The 17,543-nt window shown below is 50.7% G+C and overlaps 9 protein-coding genes across 9 annotated transcripts; 3 read left to right on the top strand and 6 right to left on the bottom strand.

Annotated features, from left to right (window-relative positions):
• Positions 1-75: 75 nt before the first annotated feature.
• On the bottom strand, positions 76-1,543 carry P170DRAFT_480163 (Zn(II)2Cys6 transcription factor; the record flags this gene model as incomplete). The annotated part of the gene is made up of 2 exons (XM_024853758.1): positions 76-1,448; positions 1,504-1,543. 2 exons carry the CDS (start codon positions 1,541-1,543, stop codon positions 76-78), a joined length of 1,413 nt encoding a protein of 470 aa, XP_024699700.1.
• Positions 1,544-2,709: 1,166 nt separating this feature from the next.
• P170DRAFT_392649 (putative proline racemase) lies at positions 2,710-4,077 on the top strand. Its single transcript, XM_024845986.1, has one exon. It carries the CDS (start codon positions 2,815-2,817, stop codon positions 4,027-4,029), a length of 1,215 nt encoding a protein of 404 aa, XP_024699699.1. The 5' UTR covers positions 2,710-2,814; the 3' UTR covers positions 4,030-4,077.
• A 40-nt stretch (positions 4,078-4,117) lies between these two features.
• On the bottom strand, positions 4,118-6,566 carry P170DRAFT_513596 (Zn(II)2Cys6 transcription factor; the record flags this gene model as incomplete). Its single annotated transcript, XM_024855128.1, has 9 exons — positions 6,510-6,566; positions 6,338-6,460; positions 6,168-6,280; positions 6,021-6,104; positions 5,429-5,970; positions 5,088-5,361; positions 4,832-5,007; positions 4,581-4,770; positions 4,118-4,510 (listed from the first exon to the last, which is right to left on the bottom strand). Coding segments are annotated over exons 1-9 (1,944 nt in total), but the record flags the coding sequence as incomplete, so codon positions are not given.
• A 1,253-nt stretch (positions 6,567-7,819) lies between these two features.
• On the top strand, positions 7,820-8,863 carry P170DRAFT_440697 (SRP9/SRP21 family protein). The gene is made up of 2 exons (XM_024850139.1): positions 7,820-7,971; positions 8,083-8,863. The coding sequence occupies exons 1-2, from the start codon at positions 7,900-7,902 to the stop codon at positions 8,500-8,502; spliced, it is 492 nt and encodes a 163-aa protein (XP_024699697.1). The 5' UTR covers positions 7,820-7,899; the 3' UTR covers positions 8,503-8,863.
• On the bottom strand, positions 8,539-8,935 carry P170DRAFT_286111 (uncharacterized protein). The gene has a single exon (XM_024843205.1). The coding sequence runs from the start codon at positions 8,865-8,867 to the stop codon at positions 8,574-8,576; it is 294 nt and encodes a 97-aa protein (XP_024699696.1). The 5' UTR covers positions 8,868-8,935; the 3' UTR covers positions 8,539-8,573.
• A 195-nt stretch (positions 8,936-9,130) lies between these two features.
• P170DRAFT_440696 (ribonucleotide-diphosphate reductase subunit RNR2) lies at positions 9,131-11,056 on the bottom strand. Its single transcript, XM_024850138.1, has 4 exons — positions 10,905-11,056; positions 10,581-10,826; positions 10,107-10,440; positions 9,131-10,046 (listed from the first exon to the last, which is right to left on the bottom strand). Exons 1-4 carry the CDS (start codon positions 10,932-10,934, stop codon positions 9,442-9,444), a joined length of 1,215 nt encoding a protein of 404 aa, XP_024699695.1. The 5' UTR covers positions 10,935-11,056; the 3' UTR covers positions 9,131-9,441.
• Positions 11,057-12,254: 1,198 nt separating this feature from the next.
• On the bottom strand, positions 12,255-13,845 carry P170DRAFT_440695 (putative mitochondrial oxaloacetate transporter (Oac)). The gene is made up of 6 exons (XM_024850137.1): positions 13,647-13,845; positions 13,505-13,579; positions 13,304-13,433; positions 12,779-13,250; positions 12,577-12,722; positions 12,255-12,521 (listed from the first exon to the last, which is right to left on the bottom strand). Exons 1-6 carry the CDS (start codon positions 13,661-13,663, stop codon positions 12,429-12,431), a joined length of 933 nt encoding a protein of 310 aa, XP_024699694.1. The 5' UTR covers positions 13,664-13,845; the 3' UTR covers positions 12,255-12,428.
• Positions 13,846-14,267: 422 nt separating this feature from the next.
• On the top strand, positions 14,268-15,513 carry P170DRAFT_480157 (WD-repeat containing protein SWD2; the record flags this gene model as incomplete). Its single annotated transcript, XM_024853757.1, has 3 exons — positions 14,268-14,378; positions 14,438-14,660; positions 14,735-15,513. 3 exons carry the CDS (start codon positions 14,268-14,270, stop codon positions 15,511-15,513), a joined length of 1,113 nt encoding a protein of 370 aa, XP_024699693.1.
• Positions 15,505-17,456, bottom strand: P170DRAFT_513591 (uncharacterized protein). Its single transcript, XM_024855127.1, has one exon. It carries the CDS (start codon positions 17,318-17,320, stop codon positions 15,695-15,697), a length of 1,626 nt encoding a protein of 541 aa, XP_024699692.1. The 5' UTR covers positions 17,321-17,456; the 3' UTR covers positions 15,505-15,694.
• Positions 17,457-17,543: the final 87 nt, after the last annotated feature.

Here is a 17,543-nt window from a genome sequence, read left to right as displayed (position 1 = left end):
GCGTAAGGACGAAATCTGGTGCTGCTCGGAACTGACACTGGTAGGGAAAACGGCGAAATATCCACCAAACCAGATTCAAAATATCAAGAAGCGATGGTCAATAGGCTTTGCTCTTGCTAGGTGAATCCACGTAACGCCGGGCTCGAGATCCAAAGCCCAAAATGTCTTGAGAAACGACAAGACCCGATGCCGATCCAATCTCCCACTGAGCTGCATGATATTCAGCATGGCATGCTCGACCGTCTCCTGCATACTTGGAATCCCGCGGCACTCTGATCCTGCGATGAACACTGGCCACACCAGATCATGAGCGAAGTACGCACTGCGCGAAAGATAGGAAAGGTGGGTGAAAATGGCGTCTCGCGATAGCTGGATGAATTCTTCGGAGGGATTGTCTGAGAGAACACGCTGGCTGTAGATCAGGATCGCATGATAATACATGTACACGAGGTACTCGAAGTCACAGCGGGCCTCGCTGGATTTGAACTCCATGGTGTGACCCATGTGGATGATTTTGTCCTTTGCGGCCACGGTTTCGTCAAAGACCTCTTCGAGACGTGGGAGTTCTGATTTCAACGATGGCGCAGATCTCAGGCGTTCGGCTCGAGTGATGGCGTGTATGATTCGAACGAAATCAGAGAAAAAGCTAATACTGCCATGGGTGGGGATATCCTCAGATATATCATCGCTTGGATCAAATCGCGTTAGATTCATAAAGACGGAAGTAAAGTAGTATTCGTAGAGAAGGAAGACGTCAGACAGATCGACAGATCCGGCATGCTGCGTGGCTTGAGACTTCCATTGGACAATCGCCCTCGCGCCTTGGATGTGGATCGGCCATCGATCATCCTCAGCCGTGAGAAGCTCCGTATTATACAGAAGAAGCATGGAAGCCAGAGCACAGCGAGCGGGGTGAGCCCAAGCGGAAGGATTCGTGACTGTCTGGAAAAGGCTCAGCTGTTGCGCCAGCGACGACAGAGCTTTATCACGATTATGGCCGGAAACTCCCCGCAATCTGCTAAACCAAGGATGATCGGCCGGATACTTGCATGCCAGATCCTCCGATGCCATGGCCAGCACGGAGAAGAGAACCGTCGGTGAAGTATGCGACAAGGGCAGGACAAAATTCCGCCACAGATTCCCTGGGCCATCGATCCAAGCAAGCTTCGTCGCGACGCCTTGGTCAAAGTGGCGGATTAATTGAGATGTGAGTTGATTGAAAATTGGACTGGGCTGGATTGTGAGAGGCGAGGGAACCTCAACCTGCTTGGGAAGATCCTTCTCCAAAGGCACACATCGGCCCATTAGCTTTCCTCTGCTTGCAACGCCTTGATCCCATCGTAGATGGACCCCATACCCCGGGCAGTCGAAATTTCGCGAGATGCATTTTCGACACTTGGGCAGGGTCCGATCACACGGGATACGTCGGGACTTGCATTTTTGGCAGTCTGCAGGTCATGTTAGTGACACGCACGAGGCATTTTCCATCAAGATCTCATCTACCTTTATTGGGAGTGGAGACAGACGGTCCCTTAGAGGCCATGTGAAGAGATAAAAAAGCTTAAACAGGTCAAACGAGATGATAAATCCAGGGGAAAGGGTTTAATTGGTGCTTCATTAGGGAGGTTGGTGGGATAGTCAGATTCAGGTTAGGAGTAAAAAGTGGCAAAGTGGTTGGCGTGAGTGGCAAAAGGTGTCTGGTGTGTCGGCATCCCGTCCGACCCGATTGCTCGGTCCGTGGCAATAAGGCCGTTGCCCTATAGAGCTCTCATCCGGTGCACTCCCATAGTCTAACACCCCTAATTAACCAATTCTTCGGTTCCAATCTATCACTTATGATAGACTCGAAAAGTCTAACTAGCATTATCTGCACAGGTTCAATTGACGAGCTTAAGGCCATCGTTGATCGATTTTCAGAGGCATGAAGCCCTAGATTACACTAAGAATCACTACAATGCTTCCAAAGTGAGATTAAAGGGGGCCGACGATAGCACATATAATGCCCAGAATAAATAGAATTCTCACCGGAAGGCAGATCTTCAAGTTTCTCATTCATTGCCAGCCAGAGCATAGCAGGAACTCTACCCAGAAGCATCCAATGATCTTCGCAAACTATAAAGGAAAACAACTGAATTTTACCATCTTTATGCGCAATTCTAAACTATAAGTTTTCGCGATCAAGGATACGCATTTCCTAAGCTACTCCGGACGGATGTTGGCATGTTGCAGAAAAGAACTAACCGAACACCTACTAAACGGGTAAGTCTGTCGATTTATTATTTTCTTTATCTACATAAGATTATTCCCTCTTTAGGCAACCGCTTTAGCTTCATTTAACTACAAGGAACGGTATCAAATCTCCTACTAACTATTAAAAATCCCGAGATTATAAATCATCATTAATTCGATTGCTTGTCGCAGCATCATCGCTTTACAAGGATACGCATGGCCCCTATATTGTAGAGTAAGGAATATCAATTCGATCGATGGTTTCATTCCTTTAGGACTGATTACGCTCATTTTTGTCACTTTCAAACTAGTACGTCTCGATTCTATAGAAGAGCATTTTGAAACCTTATATCTCAAGAGCTGTGGATGCATTTAGTTCTAGGATGAGATCCGCACCGGAAGGGCCTTCCGAAGCACAACCCCGCCGTTGAGACTTGTCGATGCAGCCGGAGATCTTCTATTTAGCAAACGTATAACCTCTCTTCATTCCCCTCGATTTCCATTCCTCCCTATTCTCTTCTCTTCTCCTTTCCAAACCCTTTTCCATCCCCCCCTCCCCGAACAAAAAGAAAAACTGCACCCATCATGGACATCGCCACCTCCCTGCAATCCCACCCCCAAACCCTCAAATGCATCGACATGCACACCACCGGCGAACCAACCCGCATCATCTACTCCGGCTTCCCCCTGCTCCCCGGCATCACGCTCCTCGATCAGCGCTCTCACGCGCTTACCCACAACGACCACATCCGCAGACGCATGATGCTCGAGCCCCGCGGCCACGTCGACATGTACGGCGCCATCATCGTGTCTGACACGGAGCTCGTGCGCAGCGGCGCCGCGCACATCGGCGTCCTGTTTACCACGAACGGCGGGTTCTCGACTATGTGTGGGCATGCGACGATCGCGCTGGGTCGGTTCTTGGTCGATACGCATGATGCGGATGTGTTTCCGAGACGGGGGGAATTGGTCCTTGATGCCGATGCTGATAAGGACGCGGACGGCGCCAGGGTGAGGGTGAATATTCATGCACCTTGTGGATTGGTGAGGGTTAGTGTGCCGACGACGGCGGATGGGTTGAAATCGGACCCCGACAGGCCTGTCACGTTCTTGAGTACGCCGGCGTATGCGATCCCGGGGTCCATTGAGGTGCAGATTCCGGAAGAGGTGAAGTGGCCGGAACTAGGGAGACGGGAGTCAATTGTGCTGGATATCAGCTATGGGGGGACGTTCTATGCGCTGGTGGAGGCGCGGGAGCTGGGGTTTGCAGGGGGGTTGGGGAAGGTGGATGTGGACGCGATGACGAGCGCGGTGAAGAAGCTGAAGGCGTATCTGTCGACGCATGAGGAGGTGGTGAAGGCACTGCAGAACGTCGAGGACGAGAGGTTGGCGTTCTTGTACTCGGTGATGGTGGTGGATCGCGATGTGGGATCGAGGCCGGAGGGTGTCGACGGCGCAGAGACGGGGCTGTGTTTCTTTGCAGACAATCAGGTCGATCGGTCGCCGACGGGGTCGTGCGTCTCGGCGCGAATGGCTTTGGCACATGCGTGGGGCTTGAGGCCCGTTGGAAAGAGATGGGCGTATAACTCGCTGGTGTCGAACCATTTTGATACGGGGGCCTTTACGGCGGAGATTGTGGAGGAAGGCGTGCGTGTGAGGCATTATAATGGGGAAGAGAGGAATGCGGTGGTTGTGCGAGTCGAGGGAAAGGCATATTATACCGGGGCTATGACCTTTGCTGTTGAAGAGGGAGATGTCACCGGTGCGAGTGGGTTTACGATGAAGGGAATGGTCAACTAAGATGATTTGTAGATTGAGTCATAGAATGGACAAATGCGCGTACATTAGCCCCAGATGCTGTTATATTCAAACTCAAAATCAGTTCCCCATACGCTGCCATCGACGGTATCCAACTGCTGGGCTAGACTTAACACCTGCGTATAACTCATGCCGATATCCTCGTCGGCCAGAAGCCACTCCTCGCCATCCAAATCGGCAGTGATCTCTTGACCAAGGTCGCTGTTTACGTTCTCTCCGCCACCATCCTTTTTACTTCCCTCGTTGACAAGAATTTGCTGCGTCATATGTTGAAGAAGATCCAGTTCTTTCTTGCGCATCTGAGCCGCCATGTTTCCCTTGGCTATGAACTCATTCAGCATCCGTGAAATTGCAGTAATATAGCTTGGCAAGTCTGGAATCAAGCAAACGTCGATAAAACCTGCAAGTATGATAATAAATGCGGCAGAAAAGAGGCTGTCGAGGTCGAAAGGAAGAAATGGCTCTGGCATTGGGAATTACATTAATTTCCGTTCAGTCACTAGACTATGGGGCACGTTGGAGAAGACACTTACCGAGAGACGACTGCTCATGAAGCAAGGATAATGTCCGGATCGATATCTTCGCGGACTGTACCGAAGCTTCCAGCAGTGGTCTGAGTTGGGATGGAATGGATGTATCATCGTCTTCTCGTGAATGGGGCGATTTCTTCAACCTGTTTATCAAGAGGTAAAGAAATAACGGACGCGTTGCTAGAATAATACACTTTTGCCATGATTTTAGCTATTGCGGATCTTGAAATACTTTTGAATGCGGAGAGACATACTTGATGATACCTTAGATACAGATGGCTAGACGTGGTTGAGAGGGTACGAAGCGAAGGATGTGCCGTGTCTGCAAAGATGTCCTCAATATCCCGGAGAATATGAGCCATATCTCTAAGAACCGATTGCACTGTGGATATAAAGGATCGTCTCCGTCGATTGTCCGCTGTATACACAGCTTCGAGGCAATCAGTCTGGATCCCTTTATAGTGTACCACATGACATGAATAAATCGTGGAAATAAAAGGGGTTGCTTACAATTTAGAATGTCACCCAAAATCCGTGACAGTTTAGCATGCATCGTTAGAACAAGAGCCATTTCCGAATTGTCATAGGATACAGGCAGGGAGCAAGTGACTTCGGCATCTTGAACAGAGCACGGGGCCCCAATCATGGCCGAAATCTGACGCTCTAATATATACGTCGTCCACCAGATGTTTCGGCATTGGTTTGCGAATTTGATCCCGAAAATATCATTTGGGGGATCTCTATATAGGCCTTCGATCATGCACATCCGCAGGGCTTGTCCTATCTGTAAACTTGCTGTTTCGTAAGCCTTGCTTGTTTATTGCCTTCGGTTAATTCAAGGGTTCACGCACATAAGCATATGCGGCATCTTTCATATCCACTGAGATCAAATAAAAGCCTGCCAGGTACGAGACTTGCATTCCTAAATTAGGGTGTCGGTGTATTTCCACGAAGTCAGGCATAAGTGACATTGCACGCTCGAAGAACGCCGCCCCTGGGGGTGACCTTGGGCCCCTTGACGCTGCTAGAAGAGCTTTTGCAACAGCAATGATCAGCAGATATTGAACGAACCACAAAGGCATTGCTTTGGCTTTTTCAACTCCCTTTTCGTAGAGCTCATGCAAGTGAGGTATGAATTCATCCTCATCGTATAGGAATAGCATATGATAACAGTGGAATTTGACGACATTGAGAAGGTAGAGAGAATCACTTAGAGAAGGAAGCCCTTCCAGCATCGAAATGTTGTCTAGGCTGGCCCGGCTCCACTTCAACTCCCACGTACTTCCATCGATATGAAACGGAAGATCTGGGGCAGGGAAACCAGGGAGTTCGTTTTTCAGTAGTAGGAAGATGCGCTGGGAAAACGACCAAGTTGATGATGGACCACAAAAGCCTTCATGTATTAATACAGGTCGCACTTATTGGACTCGAACCTCGACATACGATAATATCCCGAAGTCTCTCTGAGGTAGAAAGACGTTGTAGACACTAGAGGATTGGTGATTTGCTCTTCCGCGGCTGTGGTCACTAGATTAAAAGCCCGTCAGTTTTCTGCCTTCATGAGATGTCGACTGTGGATCCAATGCTAACCATCTCTTGACGGTATATCAGCTTCTGGAGCCGGTCTCTGTTCTTCATGCGTACTATCATGGTTAGATCCGCTATGCATTGATGCATATATTTGCTGTAATTCTCTCAAATAGCTAATATGTTTGTCAGTAAGCTCCACGAAATTTATTAGGTCGATGAGCATGGATCACCTTTCTGAGACAAGAATCTTCTTCTCAGCCTCTCGAAAGATGCATTCGACCTGGCGAGCGATACAGGGTTCGCATGGGTTCTTCCCAGAACATTTGGTCTTTCTCTTCTTACACGGTTCACATCTGGTATCTCATCAGTGAAGACCAAGAAGAATGAGCTGGGTCGACGTACGCATTAGCCACGCGGTCTAATTGCTGTCTTCGGCGCACTCGATGCGCCATGATGGTTATCACGGTCGAATATAGAGATGTGGCGGAAGGAGGGTCCGGTCGGAATGTGCGGAGGTGGAGGGCTCTTCGGAGGGCCCTTCCGGTCATCTCTTTCCTTGGTCCGTCTTTCGGAACAGTCCTCCGTTCTCGAGCAACGCCATTTTTTTCTTCGCCGAAGGTTCGAATAAGAATTGAGATAAATATTTGGGAGATAATCGGTGCGACATTGGTTGTTTGACTGGCAAGATAATACTATCATGAATGTTCATCTCTAATATAGCCAGATTGAAGCGTTTCAGTGGCACTTCCTACACATCTTCGATCTTGCGAGCTTGGGCTAATCAACTTGATAGACAACCCCCCTTTGATAACTTCCGATTTCCTAAGACAGGCTATGATATTTAGGGGTTGATGAGAGGAGGATGGCCTGGTTGCAATTAATGTGCAAGATTATATTGTACGACCCTTGCGTCTCCTTGCGTGACATTGTGCTGTCTACCTGAGATTCGATTTGGCATACAGTATATCCAAAGGCAGGAGCAGGAGATCCAATCAGAGCAGAATCTGAAAAATAAATAAGATCCTTCCCATGGTCGTCTAATTCCCCTAGTCGCGCTGTCGCAGCGGACTCTATCCCAGGTTCACAGTTAGCACGATCTTATGATCAAAAGATATTAATTTGGAGCATTCACATCTGACCTGCTATTGCTCTTCGTTATTTTTTTGTATTTTCAACAGGACCAACAGAGTGACCTATAACCTTTTAGTCTGTGTGTTCATTTGCACTTGTTATAGAAAGCTTGCGATGAACTACTTTTCCCATCTCCTGTGTTGATAAAGCGGAATGAGATGGTCAACAATACTCAGTCCTAGCTGAGAGATTTGGGGTCTTTCGACGTATCATATAAACCCTGGTTATAGATCAGAAAATCTGCATGGCCAAATTTTAGGCAATTTTTGAAGGAGAAGTTGATACTGCAAGTTACTATATACCAAGCTTGTGATAAATATATCAAAACTTCAATAGGTGGTCATAGATCTAGTAAAAAATCATTGAACAGGACCGTATGCCCTTAGAAGCCATAGATAATATACGAACCATCAAAAAAGGATAAAAAGGATGAGTATACAAACATGAACAAATAATGGAAATGAGAGTGAAAAGGAAAAAGCCGATAAAGACTAACGCCACGACCCCACCCAAACACGACGCACCATCACGAAGTTCACCCACCGCCTTTATAAAGATGGCAGATGCAAAGTAACCACCTCCACAATTCATCCTCCGCCAGATCAGATCGACTCCCTCTCTTCCAATCCATCCCAGACCTGACCAATCCTCCAAAGCCATCATGCCGTACCTCCCCACCCCCCAGGCCTACCTGGAACAGTCCGCCTTATTACTCGAAGCCTACCCAGACACTGTACGTCTTGCCCATTCTCCCAAGACTCAAAGACACGCAGAGACAAGAAGAGACAAAAGACAGATAGACCCAACCTCACCCGCAATATCTAACTAACTCAATTCTCCCCAGACCCGAATCACAACAAAATACAGCTTCCCCTCGCACAAGCCGAAAACCACATCCACGACAGACGCTGCACCCACCGAATCTCAACCGCAGACCTCGACGCCAGTCGCTACGCTGACGTTGAAAACGTTCAACCCCTCCGCCGGACTATGTCTGAAGTATCGCACCAACAAGGCTGCCGAGGTCGGTCGCTTGATTACTAGTCTGGGGAAGCTGGCCGGCGGCGCAGATGTGGCTAGTTTGGGACTGGGCGCTGCGGCGGCGGCTCCGGCCGCTGATGTCGAGATGGCAGATGCTCCTGAGGAGGGGACGGCTACGCCGACGACTGCTGCTGCTAACGCTGCCGCTGCGGGTGCGGCGAAGACGGAGTCGAATAATAAGGGTGGGAAATCGAAGAAGAAGGGTGGGAAAGGAAAGAGGTGAAGAGTGGTTTTGTTGGAATGAGTACGAATATGATATCAATCTTTGCGGTGATGAGATTCGGGAGCAAGCTCTTAGATATGGGCATAGATACCTGGGGCCTGAGGTAGCGCACACCTGGACGGGATATCGGATGACGACTTTGGTGATCGACACTCTCGGGGCGGTTTATTGGGGATGAAAAAGTGCGCCAGCATCTTTGCTTTTTTGCCCTTGGTCTCTGTTAACTGTGCGCGGGGACTGTGCTGGGCTGGCTTCTCCGTCTGATGATCTGGGTCTGAATATCGCCTAGGAGCCAATATTGGTAGACGACACTTGATGATGTATGTCTTGTACATAAAAACAAATGACTTGTCATGTCTATTCATTGCGATCTTGCCTTTCAACGCGCACGATGGCTGAATCTAATGTGCCTTATCACAGTAAACCTAAGCATGGAAGTTCGTGGCGAGGAGATGAACAGGATGAACCAGACAACCAAGCTAATCATAAGAGGCAGATCAACATCGTTGTCCATCAATTTTAGGTTCAAGGTGTGTACGGGTCACTACAAGATAATAGAGTCATTACGCATCACCATCTCTTGAACGCTGCGAAATACTCTGTAGTAAATTCCAGGGAAAAGATCAAAGCCAATCACTTGATTCTAGACTATGTGAACAAAATGAAATATCCAACTCGAATGTACAATGATATCCTATTCATTTAAATACAGTCCGCCATCCATTCCATACCATACAAGCACGTATCGAATGTGGTGAGACATTAATACGTCAATAATTCCTGCCTTCAAACGCCAGTCCCATGCGCATCCCTCAAATAAGCTCATAAATCAATAGCACTGCCGAAAAACAATAATTGCAAAGGGTAGTAAAAATGAAAACAAATTAGCTCGTATCCAATGGCCGCCCACAAGGCCGGGTATAGTCGTGTGGCATCAGTTTAAAAGTCCTCGTCGAACGAGAGACCACCGTTGCCGGTCTTCGTCTCTTCTTGAGCGGCATCCTTCTTGGTGCTTGCCATAACACCGGCCTTCTGGTAGTCACCGACACGCTTCTCGAAGAAGTTGGTCTTGCCGGCCAGGGAGATCGACTCCATGAAGTCGAAGGGGTTGGTGGCGTTGAAGTACTTCGAGTTGCCGAGGGCCACCAGGAGACGGTCGGCCACGAACTCGATGTACTGGCACATCAGCTTGGAGTTCATACCCAGCAGAGCGCAAGGAAGGGCATCGGTCAAGAACTCCTTCTCAATGGCGACAGCCTCGACGATGATGTCCTCCACAACCTGCTTGCTGGGGCGGTTGTTGAGGTGAGAGAACAGCAAGCAGGCGAAATCAGTGTGGAGACCCTCGTCACGAGAGATCAGCTCGTTGGAGAAAGTGAGACCGGGCATCAGACCACGTTTCTTCAGCCAGAAGATGGAGGCGAAGGATCCAGAGAAGAAGATACCCTCGACAGCGGCGAAGGCGACGAGACGAGATCCGAAGGTCGACTCCTTGTCCTGGATCCACCGGATGGCCCATTCAGCCTTCTTGTTGATGCAGGGAACTGTTCAAAAATGTTAGTCTTCGATCACAAGAATTCTCAGACAGGGCTGAGAGAACATACTGGTGTCAATGGCATCGAAGAGGTAGGTGCGCTGCTTGGGCTCCTTGATGTAGGTGTCGATCAGGAGAGAGTAGGTTTCCGAGTGGATGTTCTCGATCATGATCTGGAAGCCGTAGAAACAACGAGCCTCGGGAACCTGCACCTCTCCACTGAAACGCTCCAGCAGGTTTTCGTTGACAATGCCGTCGGAGGCGGCGAAGAAAGCGAGAACACGGGAGATGAAGTAGCGCTCATCGTCGTTCAGACGCTCGTTCCAGTCGTGCAAATCCTTCGAGAGATCAATTTCTTCGGCGGTCCAGAAAGAGGCCTCGGCCTTCTTGTACATTTGCCAGATCTAAAGCGGAGAACACGACGTGTTAGCAGAGAGCACATTGTGGCAGGTCGAGGGCGGTGACGCATGGATATTTTGGAGGGGCCGGGTGAAAAAAAAAAAAATCAATTTACGCGTGACGCGTAATAAGCGTGTCAACTCACCTCATGGTACTTGATGGGGAAGAGGACAAAACGATGGGGGTTTTCCTGGAGCAAAGGCTCGTTGGCCTCCATCTCCTTGATCTGGGCCGCAATCGAAGAAGCTTCGGCAGGCTTTTCCGCCACAGGCTTGGTGGCGGTCACGTCGACGGGAGTGGACGAAGGCGCGTTCTCCTTGCCGACAGATTCGAAGTTGAGCTTCTTGACAGGCGAGTCGTTCATCTTGAGGTTCTCAAGGGAGGAAGCAGCCTATCGAAAGGTACATTGTTAGCTTGCACAGGACCAACGACGCGTCGAGCGCGGGAGGCGAGACGTGACATCACGTACCTGCTTGGAGGGAGTGACCTGCGAGGACATGGTGGACGGTGTCTGAGAGATTGATAAGAAGAAAGATGCAGACGAATTGGTCACACTGACACAGAAGCACGCCAAACTTTGAAGCAGGGAGATTGGGATGAGGAAAGAATGGCAGTTACGAGGGGGAGGAAGGGCGAAGAAATACTTCCATGGGACGAGGAGCGTGACCGCTAGCGCGACGGGCTAAGTCACGGTGCACGTGACTTGGCGCGCCTCTGGGTCGGTGGCTGGCGGAGTCTCTCGCTGCGAGTCGCGTCTTCACGCCCGTCCCTGGCAGCACAAAACATCGTCCAGACTCCAGCTCTGGCCCTGGTTGGGTCAGACCACTGCCCTTTCCTCCCATCCGGTGTTTGCATTCTCCACTGAACGATCAAACTTCCCAAGTATTTTGCCTGATCTCCACATACCGGGATACTGGATTGCCCGAAAGGGTGTTACCGAGCATGTCGCGTCGCCCAGCAGAGGCGATTTAATCTTATCTGATGAGATTTCATCGTTCCCTGCGTCGATCTAACTCTGCTCGCCCATGGGCCATGACTCCCGCGTAAATTGGTAGCTGCCTACAATTCCTCCTTCTCTGTATGTACCCTAAGCGTGGTATATTTATTATTTACCATTCCTAACCGTCAGTGTTGGTTACGCCTTCGCGTGTTACCTGTTTCCTTGCCTATGGCTGACACCACACTCCATCGGCACGCGGATCTGTAGCCTGGCTGGAAACCAGGAAATCCTCAGTAATAGGAGAACCAGTCTGACAAATGAAACCTATCCACTCATCCCCACAGCGGTAGGCCAGAATGGGGGCTTGATAATGCTCGAATAAGCTAGTGTTGGTCCGACGGAATAAAGAGCTTTGCCCTTGCAGCACGCGACGCGACGTGTAGAGTGGCCCTTCCGCCTGAAATAGGCACCCACCTCGGATTTACGGGTCGGAACTGAGAAAGTTTTCTTGGGCTGACGTCTAGCGTCTGGGCCTGGGCTCCCCGGTGGAGTCTATTGTCGTTTCGTTTCTTTTCTTTCGGTCTGGTCGGCGATCGATGATGACATGGTAAACAGAGACGCGTCGGCGAGGGATTGGTCGTGTCTTGAGTGTTGATTCTAACATTATTGTATCTTTTTGCATCTTTCTGTGCCGCAGTCTGCTTCCTCTCATACTTTCATGGGCCTCCCAATTGAGTGTAGACACGTGCTTTCTGCAATTGGCACACGTTAATTGCCAAGCATAATTATCTTATGCCCTCCATATTCTCCCCACGCGACACATCGCGCTTCGAATCGAATACTCGGTCTTGGCACAGATCAGCTAAGTAATATCATGCAGTCTACATGTAGTATTCTTTCATATGTATGTACAAATTCTCTATAATCATGTGACGGGATAACCCAAGATCAAACGCCTCTTATTAACCATCGCCCGGGTATTCGACTAGCCAAAGATCAAATCAAAGACTTCGCCCTCTTTCACGGTTCACTACAGTTCTAACCCCTCTTCATTCAAATGCGCGACTTCAGGTCATCGGAGAGCAGTCGGTCCTCGACCTTCCGCATGAACCGATTGGTTTGTTCGGCCAGGGAAAGGGTCAAAATCTGCAAGATAATCAGCGATCGGTTTTATGTCGGGTGACTATGTGGGACGACTCACGGTATGGGGCAGGATACGGGCCAAGTGAGCGAAATAGCCCTTATATATGGCAAGCAGACCTTCCGTGCGGATAGTCTTGTACAGGCAATCGAAAACGCCCTTGTACAGGTTACCAGTCTGGTTATACATTCGAGACATGATGGTGTCTGGAGCAAAACTAATTAGCGGGACCATTCGCGCCTGACAATAATGCGATGCATACCTGGGGGGTGCATGACACAGCAGACAACAAACCCGGAGGCCGTGCTACTGGCCAGGTGAAGGGCCGGGCCTTCTTCCATGCCCAAATGCTTCGTGAGACGGCGCTTGGCAAAGAAGTAGGTCGGCAACTGAACAGAGCTACCAAATCCAGTCCGGACCATGGCAGCGCCCACACCTCGGTACAGCCCGTTCACACCTTCCGTGGTATAGATCTTGCGCAGACCGTCGAATGAGTTGCGGTAGTTGTGCTGCGTGCCGACAGGAAGGAATGGAGAGTAGGACTGGAGACGAGTCTTGACCAGGAAGAATGGAGAGCCGGCGGCAGCACCAATGATACCGGACGAAGCGCCAGCGAGAACATTGATGCCCAGAGATTGAACCTGCGGGTCTTTATAAAGCGCCGAAGTGAGAGTCGTGCGCACGGGCTCGTAGAACCCTAAACGGCAGCCGTTGAGCAGAATTTGGTATATATACTAGACGCGATCGATTAGCCGGTAGCCCCCCACTCTGCACAATGATGACATACAGCAACACCGATCCCGCGGAATAACCCGCGAGGGCCCTCGTTTTGTAGAATAACCTTGACGGCGTGCGTGACGCCCTTGTACTTCTTCGCCGCATCGGTCTTTGCTTGTAATTCACCCTGCAGTTGCAAGCTGGAAGCGAAGTAATCGTCAGACAAGGGACGTGAATTATGGTATGCGCTCAATGACAGAGTATTCCGCACCGAATCTTAACTGTCTCGAAACTGTGGGTGACTGTGACCGCTCCACATGCTGCAATGCCACCTGCAATAAAGGCTCTATCCATAACATCAATATTAGCCAGGTTTCTCGCCTTGTTCGCGCTCCACCGGTGCCGAAACATACCCTGTGGTTGTGGACATGATTTATGAATGAAAGCCCCGGTCAACGGAGAGCGGAAAATCGTCGACGGCAGAGGAAGGGGAATGAAAGTTCAATTGAAAGCACCAAAAAACAATAGAGTGGAGAGTGTCGCGAAGAATGTCCTGACCCCAACGAGCTGGTCAACGAGGGTGGTCCAACTGGCAAAGAGAGTGAAGTGTCAGATCGGTGTAAGAAGCATTTCCTTCGCAGCCGCGGCGAGCTGAGTGACCAAGCTTCGCCGATTGGATTCCACGGGCGGTGATTGGCCACCGGGCCGGTCTCCATCGTTTGTGCCTCCGACGTCGGGCGGTCAGCCGAGTCTAGCCGAGTCTATCGCCGGAGCGGATCATTCTTCCTCCGGACAAACACCGGCCTTGGCCCGAACAGGCTAGACTCCGTCAAACGCGTCAAATTGGGCAGATCGCGTGCGGTTCCATTCCAGCTTGAAGCTTCCTTCTGTCACCGAGAATCGATTGAGGCCAAAGTGAGGAGTCTTCGAACTTTCCGGCATTGTCATCTCGAAGACCCATAACCTTAACTAGATCTAGGCTTGTTTGGCTTTCGCAACACTTGCTCTTGCTGTATCGTTTAAATTAGTCAATCATGGCGGACAGCCAGCCGTCGCAGACAACGTCGCAACAGCCGCAGTCGTCGCAACCCCAGCTACAGACACAAAAGGTGTCGGACATTATTCGTAGCTTCCGTCCTGGCAGGGTTTGTACAAGCCTCCTCGCTGGCCCAGCCATGTTGCGAGTTGGACTAATGATTCCCAGGCGTTCAATCGGCAAAAAGAAAGCTCCCACTATGTAACCTCTCTTGATTTCGACGACCAGGGTGAGCACCTGGTAGCGTCCGGTGATGATGAAACGATCCAGATCTTCGATATCAAGGAAGGCAAGATGACCAAGTCGGTGCCCAGCAAGAAATACGGTGCCCACCTGGCCAGATTTACACACCATGCCCGCCAGGTTCTTCATGCTAGCACCAAAGTCGACGGTATGTTCCACATGCAGCGTCGTCCCGACTTTGCTCTTACTTGATTTACACTTCATTTACTGACTGTGTGCAAGACTCCTTACGATTGCTTGATCTCCACAATGAGGGATACGTACGTTACTTCTCAGGTCACACAGATAAGGTGACGTCTCTGGCCGTGTCACCTGGCAGCGACTCATTCATCTCCTGCTCGAAAGACGACAGCATTGCGGTCTGGGACCTGGGCTCGAGAAACATGCAAGGAAGACTGAAGCTTGCGACCCCGTATCTCGTGGCATTCGACCCCTCCGCCTCTGTCATTGCGGTCGCAACCCAGTCTACGTCCTCGATCCTCCTCTACGACTTCCGCAATTACGATAAGGCTCCATTCTCGACATTCGACATTGCTCCATACGAGGAGAAATACACCCCATCCACTCGCGGAAGAGCCTGGACGCGCCTTGAATTCTCCAACGACGGGAAACATCTGCTCATTGGAACCGATTACCATGGTCATTTCATCCTCGACGCATTCGAGGGCACCCTCAAAGCTTTTCTCGTCGGCAAAAACGGATCGCCTGGAAGAGCGGCTCCGGTTTCGACCACAGGCAAGCCTCTGGGACAGGGCGACGTGTGCTTCTCTCCTGACGGTCGCTTTGTATTTGGCGGCTCAGGCGATCATCATGACGTTCTCGTTTGGGACACGCAGCAGACTCCCGATGCCAACGGCCTGTTGCAGCCAGCAAACAAACTACCTAGCCGCGGCCGGACCGCTGTGATTGAGTACAACCCTAGATACAACTTCTTTGCCTCTGCCGACAAAGAAATTTGCTTTTGGCTTCCGGATAGCACGTACCAGCCGTCCGAGAAGTAAACCGGGCTAAACGCAAGGCACCAAGAAAGGAACCGTGGGAAACCCAAATCTTGTTTTCGCCCACTATGCGGATCGTTCCATGATGCCCCATCAGCTACACTAGTCATTGGCACTCGTCGACCCATCCATCACCGCCGTCCACAGAATATTTTCTTGATGATTCAACTAAGGGAAACATTTTCTAGTCTTTTCGGCCCCTTTCTTTGCCCACTAAACTCCTGGCTGTGTCACAAACCCATATTTGCGGTCCCTCCAGATCCTCATCACCGTTTCTTTGCTTTTCCACCGTGGCCTCAATTTGCTTAACCACCGTTCGATTGCTGGAGATCGTCGTCGTTCCGGTGGCCCACCCATACATGAAGACACTGTAATTGATATCGGACAGTATCTCGGTTACTTGGTGGGCTACCGGTGGCAGCTGACCCTTGTTTCTCGCTTCATCGATTACAGGGTTGGCATCCACTATTCTTATGGGCAGCTGCCAGTGTGGGGGGATCTCATGATCGGACAGTTGCTGGAGACTTTGAATGAGTGCTTTCGCGTCGCAGTCGTTGAAAGGGGGATCGGCCATCACAATCTCAGCCCTTTTCTTTTCAGTATCGGTGCCGATCACGTCAACAATTTCACGCATTCGTCTTGCTGCCTCGGTGGTACACACCAATTCGTGCGCACCCATCGCAGGCCAAAGCTCCGTGGTAAGTAATGGCCGCTGGCTTTCCACCTCGAGCTGGCGAAGGATTGCTCTATGAAGTGACGGAGACGGGGGTATCTTCTTGAAATAAGACACGTCTGAAACGATTGCAAGCAACAATGTACAGTCCACATTTAGCAGCGGCGTAAATCGTTTGAACGGAGTGGGTAGAAGTCGACGGAGATCCTTCGCAAGGGCATCTTCAGGATTGGCCTCGCCAGACGAGGATCCCAGACCTCCCTCTCCGCATTCGACTACGACTCCATAGCTCCGTATTACCTTGAGCAAATTGTCGATTTCCGCACTCTTCCCTTCCGCAATCTTCGGGATCACCATCCGCAGCCGCGGATGCTTGTAGTTCACCCTCGTAACGTTCGCTGCCTTCCTCATATCCCCAGCCAACTTGACCAGTTCAATCTCGTCGTCATCATCCTCCTCCCCATCACTGCCATGGCCCGCCCCGTCGTTGAAATTCTGCAAGATCGTCCTCCCCCCGTCTCCCTCCCCCTCCGACCCATCTTCCGAATCAGCCTCCCACCCCTTCTTCGCCATCTCAAACAACAGCCTCGTCTCCGAGATCGTCGACACCTTCACCCACTCCTCCCCATCATCCGTCACAATATCCACATACACACTCCTCCGCTTATCCTTCTGCCCATTGCCCTTCCCCTTCCCCTGATCCCCATCCTTCGCCTTATCATTCGCCTTCAGCTTCGCTTTATCCTCCCAATTCCCACCCTCCCAATAAAACCTCTTCCCGAAGGCCACAAGCCCGGAGCACGAATTCCGCGCAATGCCCCACACCGTCTCGTAGAAGGGTAAGTTCGAGGACCGGAGCGCATGCAGGAGCCGTTTCTGCGTGTCGGCGTCGTCGTCCGCGTCCGCGCCCGCCGCATGCACCCGGTCGGTCAGTTTCTCGAGCGTGCGCAGCTCAGACAGCACGCTGGAGCGGAGCGAGCGGGCCTCCACGACTTGGGGGTTTCGTTGCGTTTGTGCGAGCAGGGCGTGCAGGGCGTCGAGCTCGGAGAGGAGGGTCTTGCAGCGGGTTATGAGCGCGGAGGTGAGTTGTGCGGGGGAGGGTGAGGGGTCTGAGTCTGGGTCGGTGGTGGGTGGCATTTTTGGGGTGAGTTGGTGGGTTGGAGGAGGGTTGAGAAAGAATTGTGGAGAAGAGGTAGGAGGTAGGAGGTAGGTAAGGTGAGGAATGAGGAAGAGAATGGGATTGGGGTTGGGGTTGGGAGGGAGGTAGTATGGCAGAAACAACACGGTAGAAACCGAAGGAAACCAACTCCTACAGTCTATCATTCCCCACCAACAGCTTTGAGTCATCATTCCAGGCTGG

The sequence above is a fragment of the Aspergillus steynii genome, assembly GCF_002849105.1.
Source record: "Aspergillus steynii IBT 23096 chromosome Unknown P170scaffold_9, whole genome shotgun sequence".
NCBI lineage: Eukaryota > Fungi > Ascomycota > Eurotiomycetes > Eurotiales > Aspergillaceae > Aspergillus > Aspergillus steynii.
The sequence above is the reverse complement of the archived record's forward strand: the minus strand, read 5'-3'. Positions and strand labels throughout refer to the sequence as shown.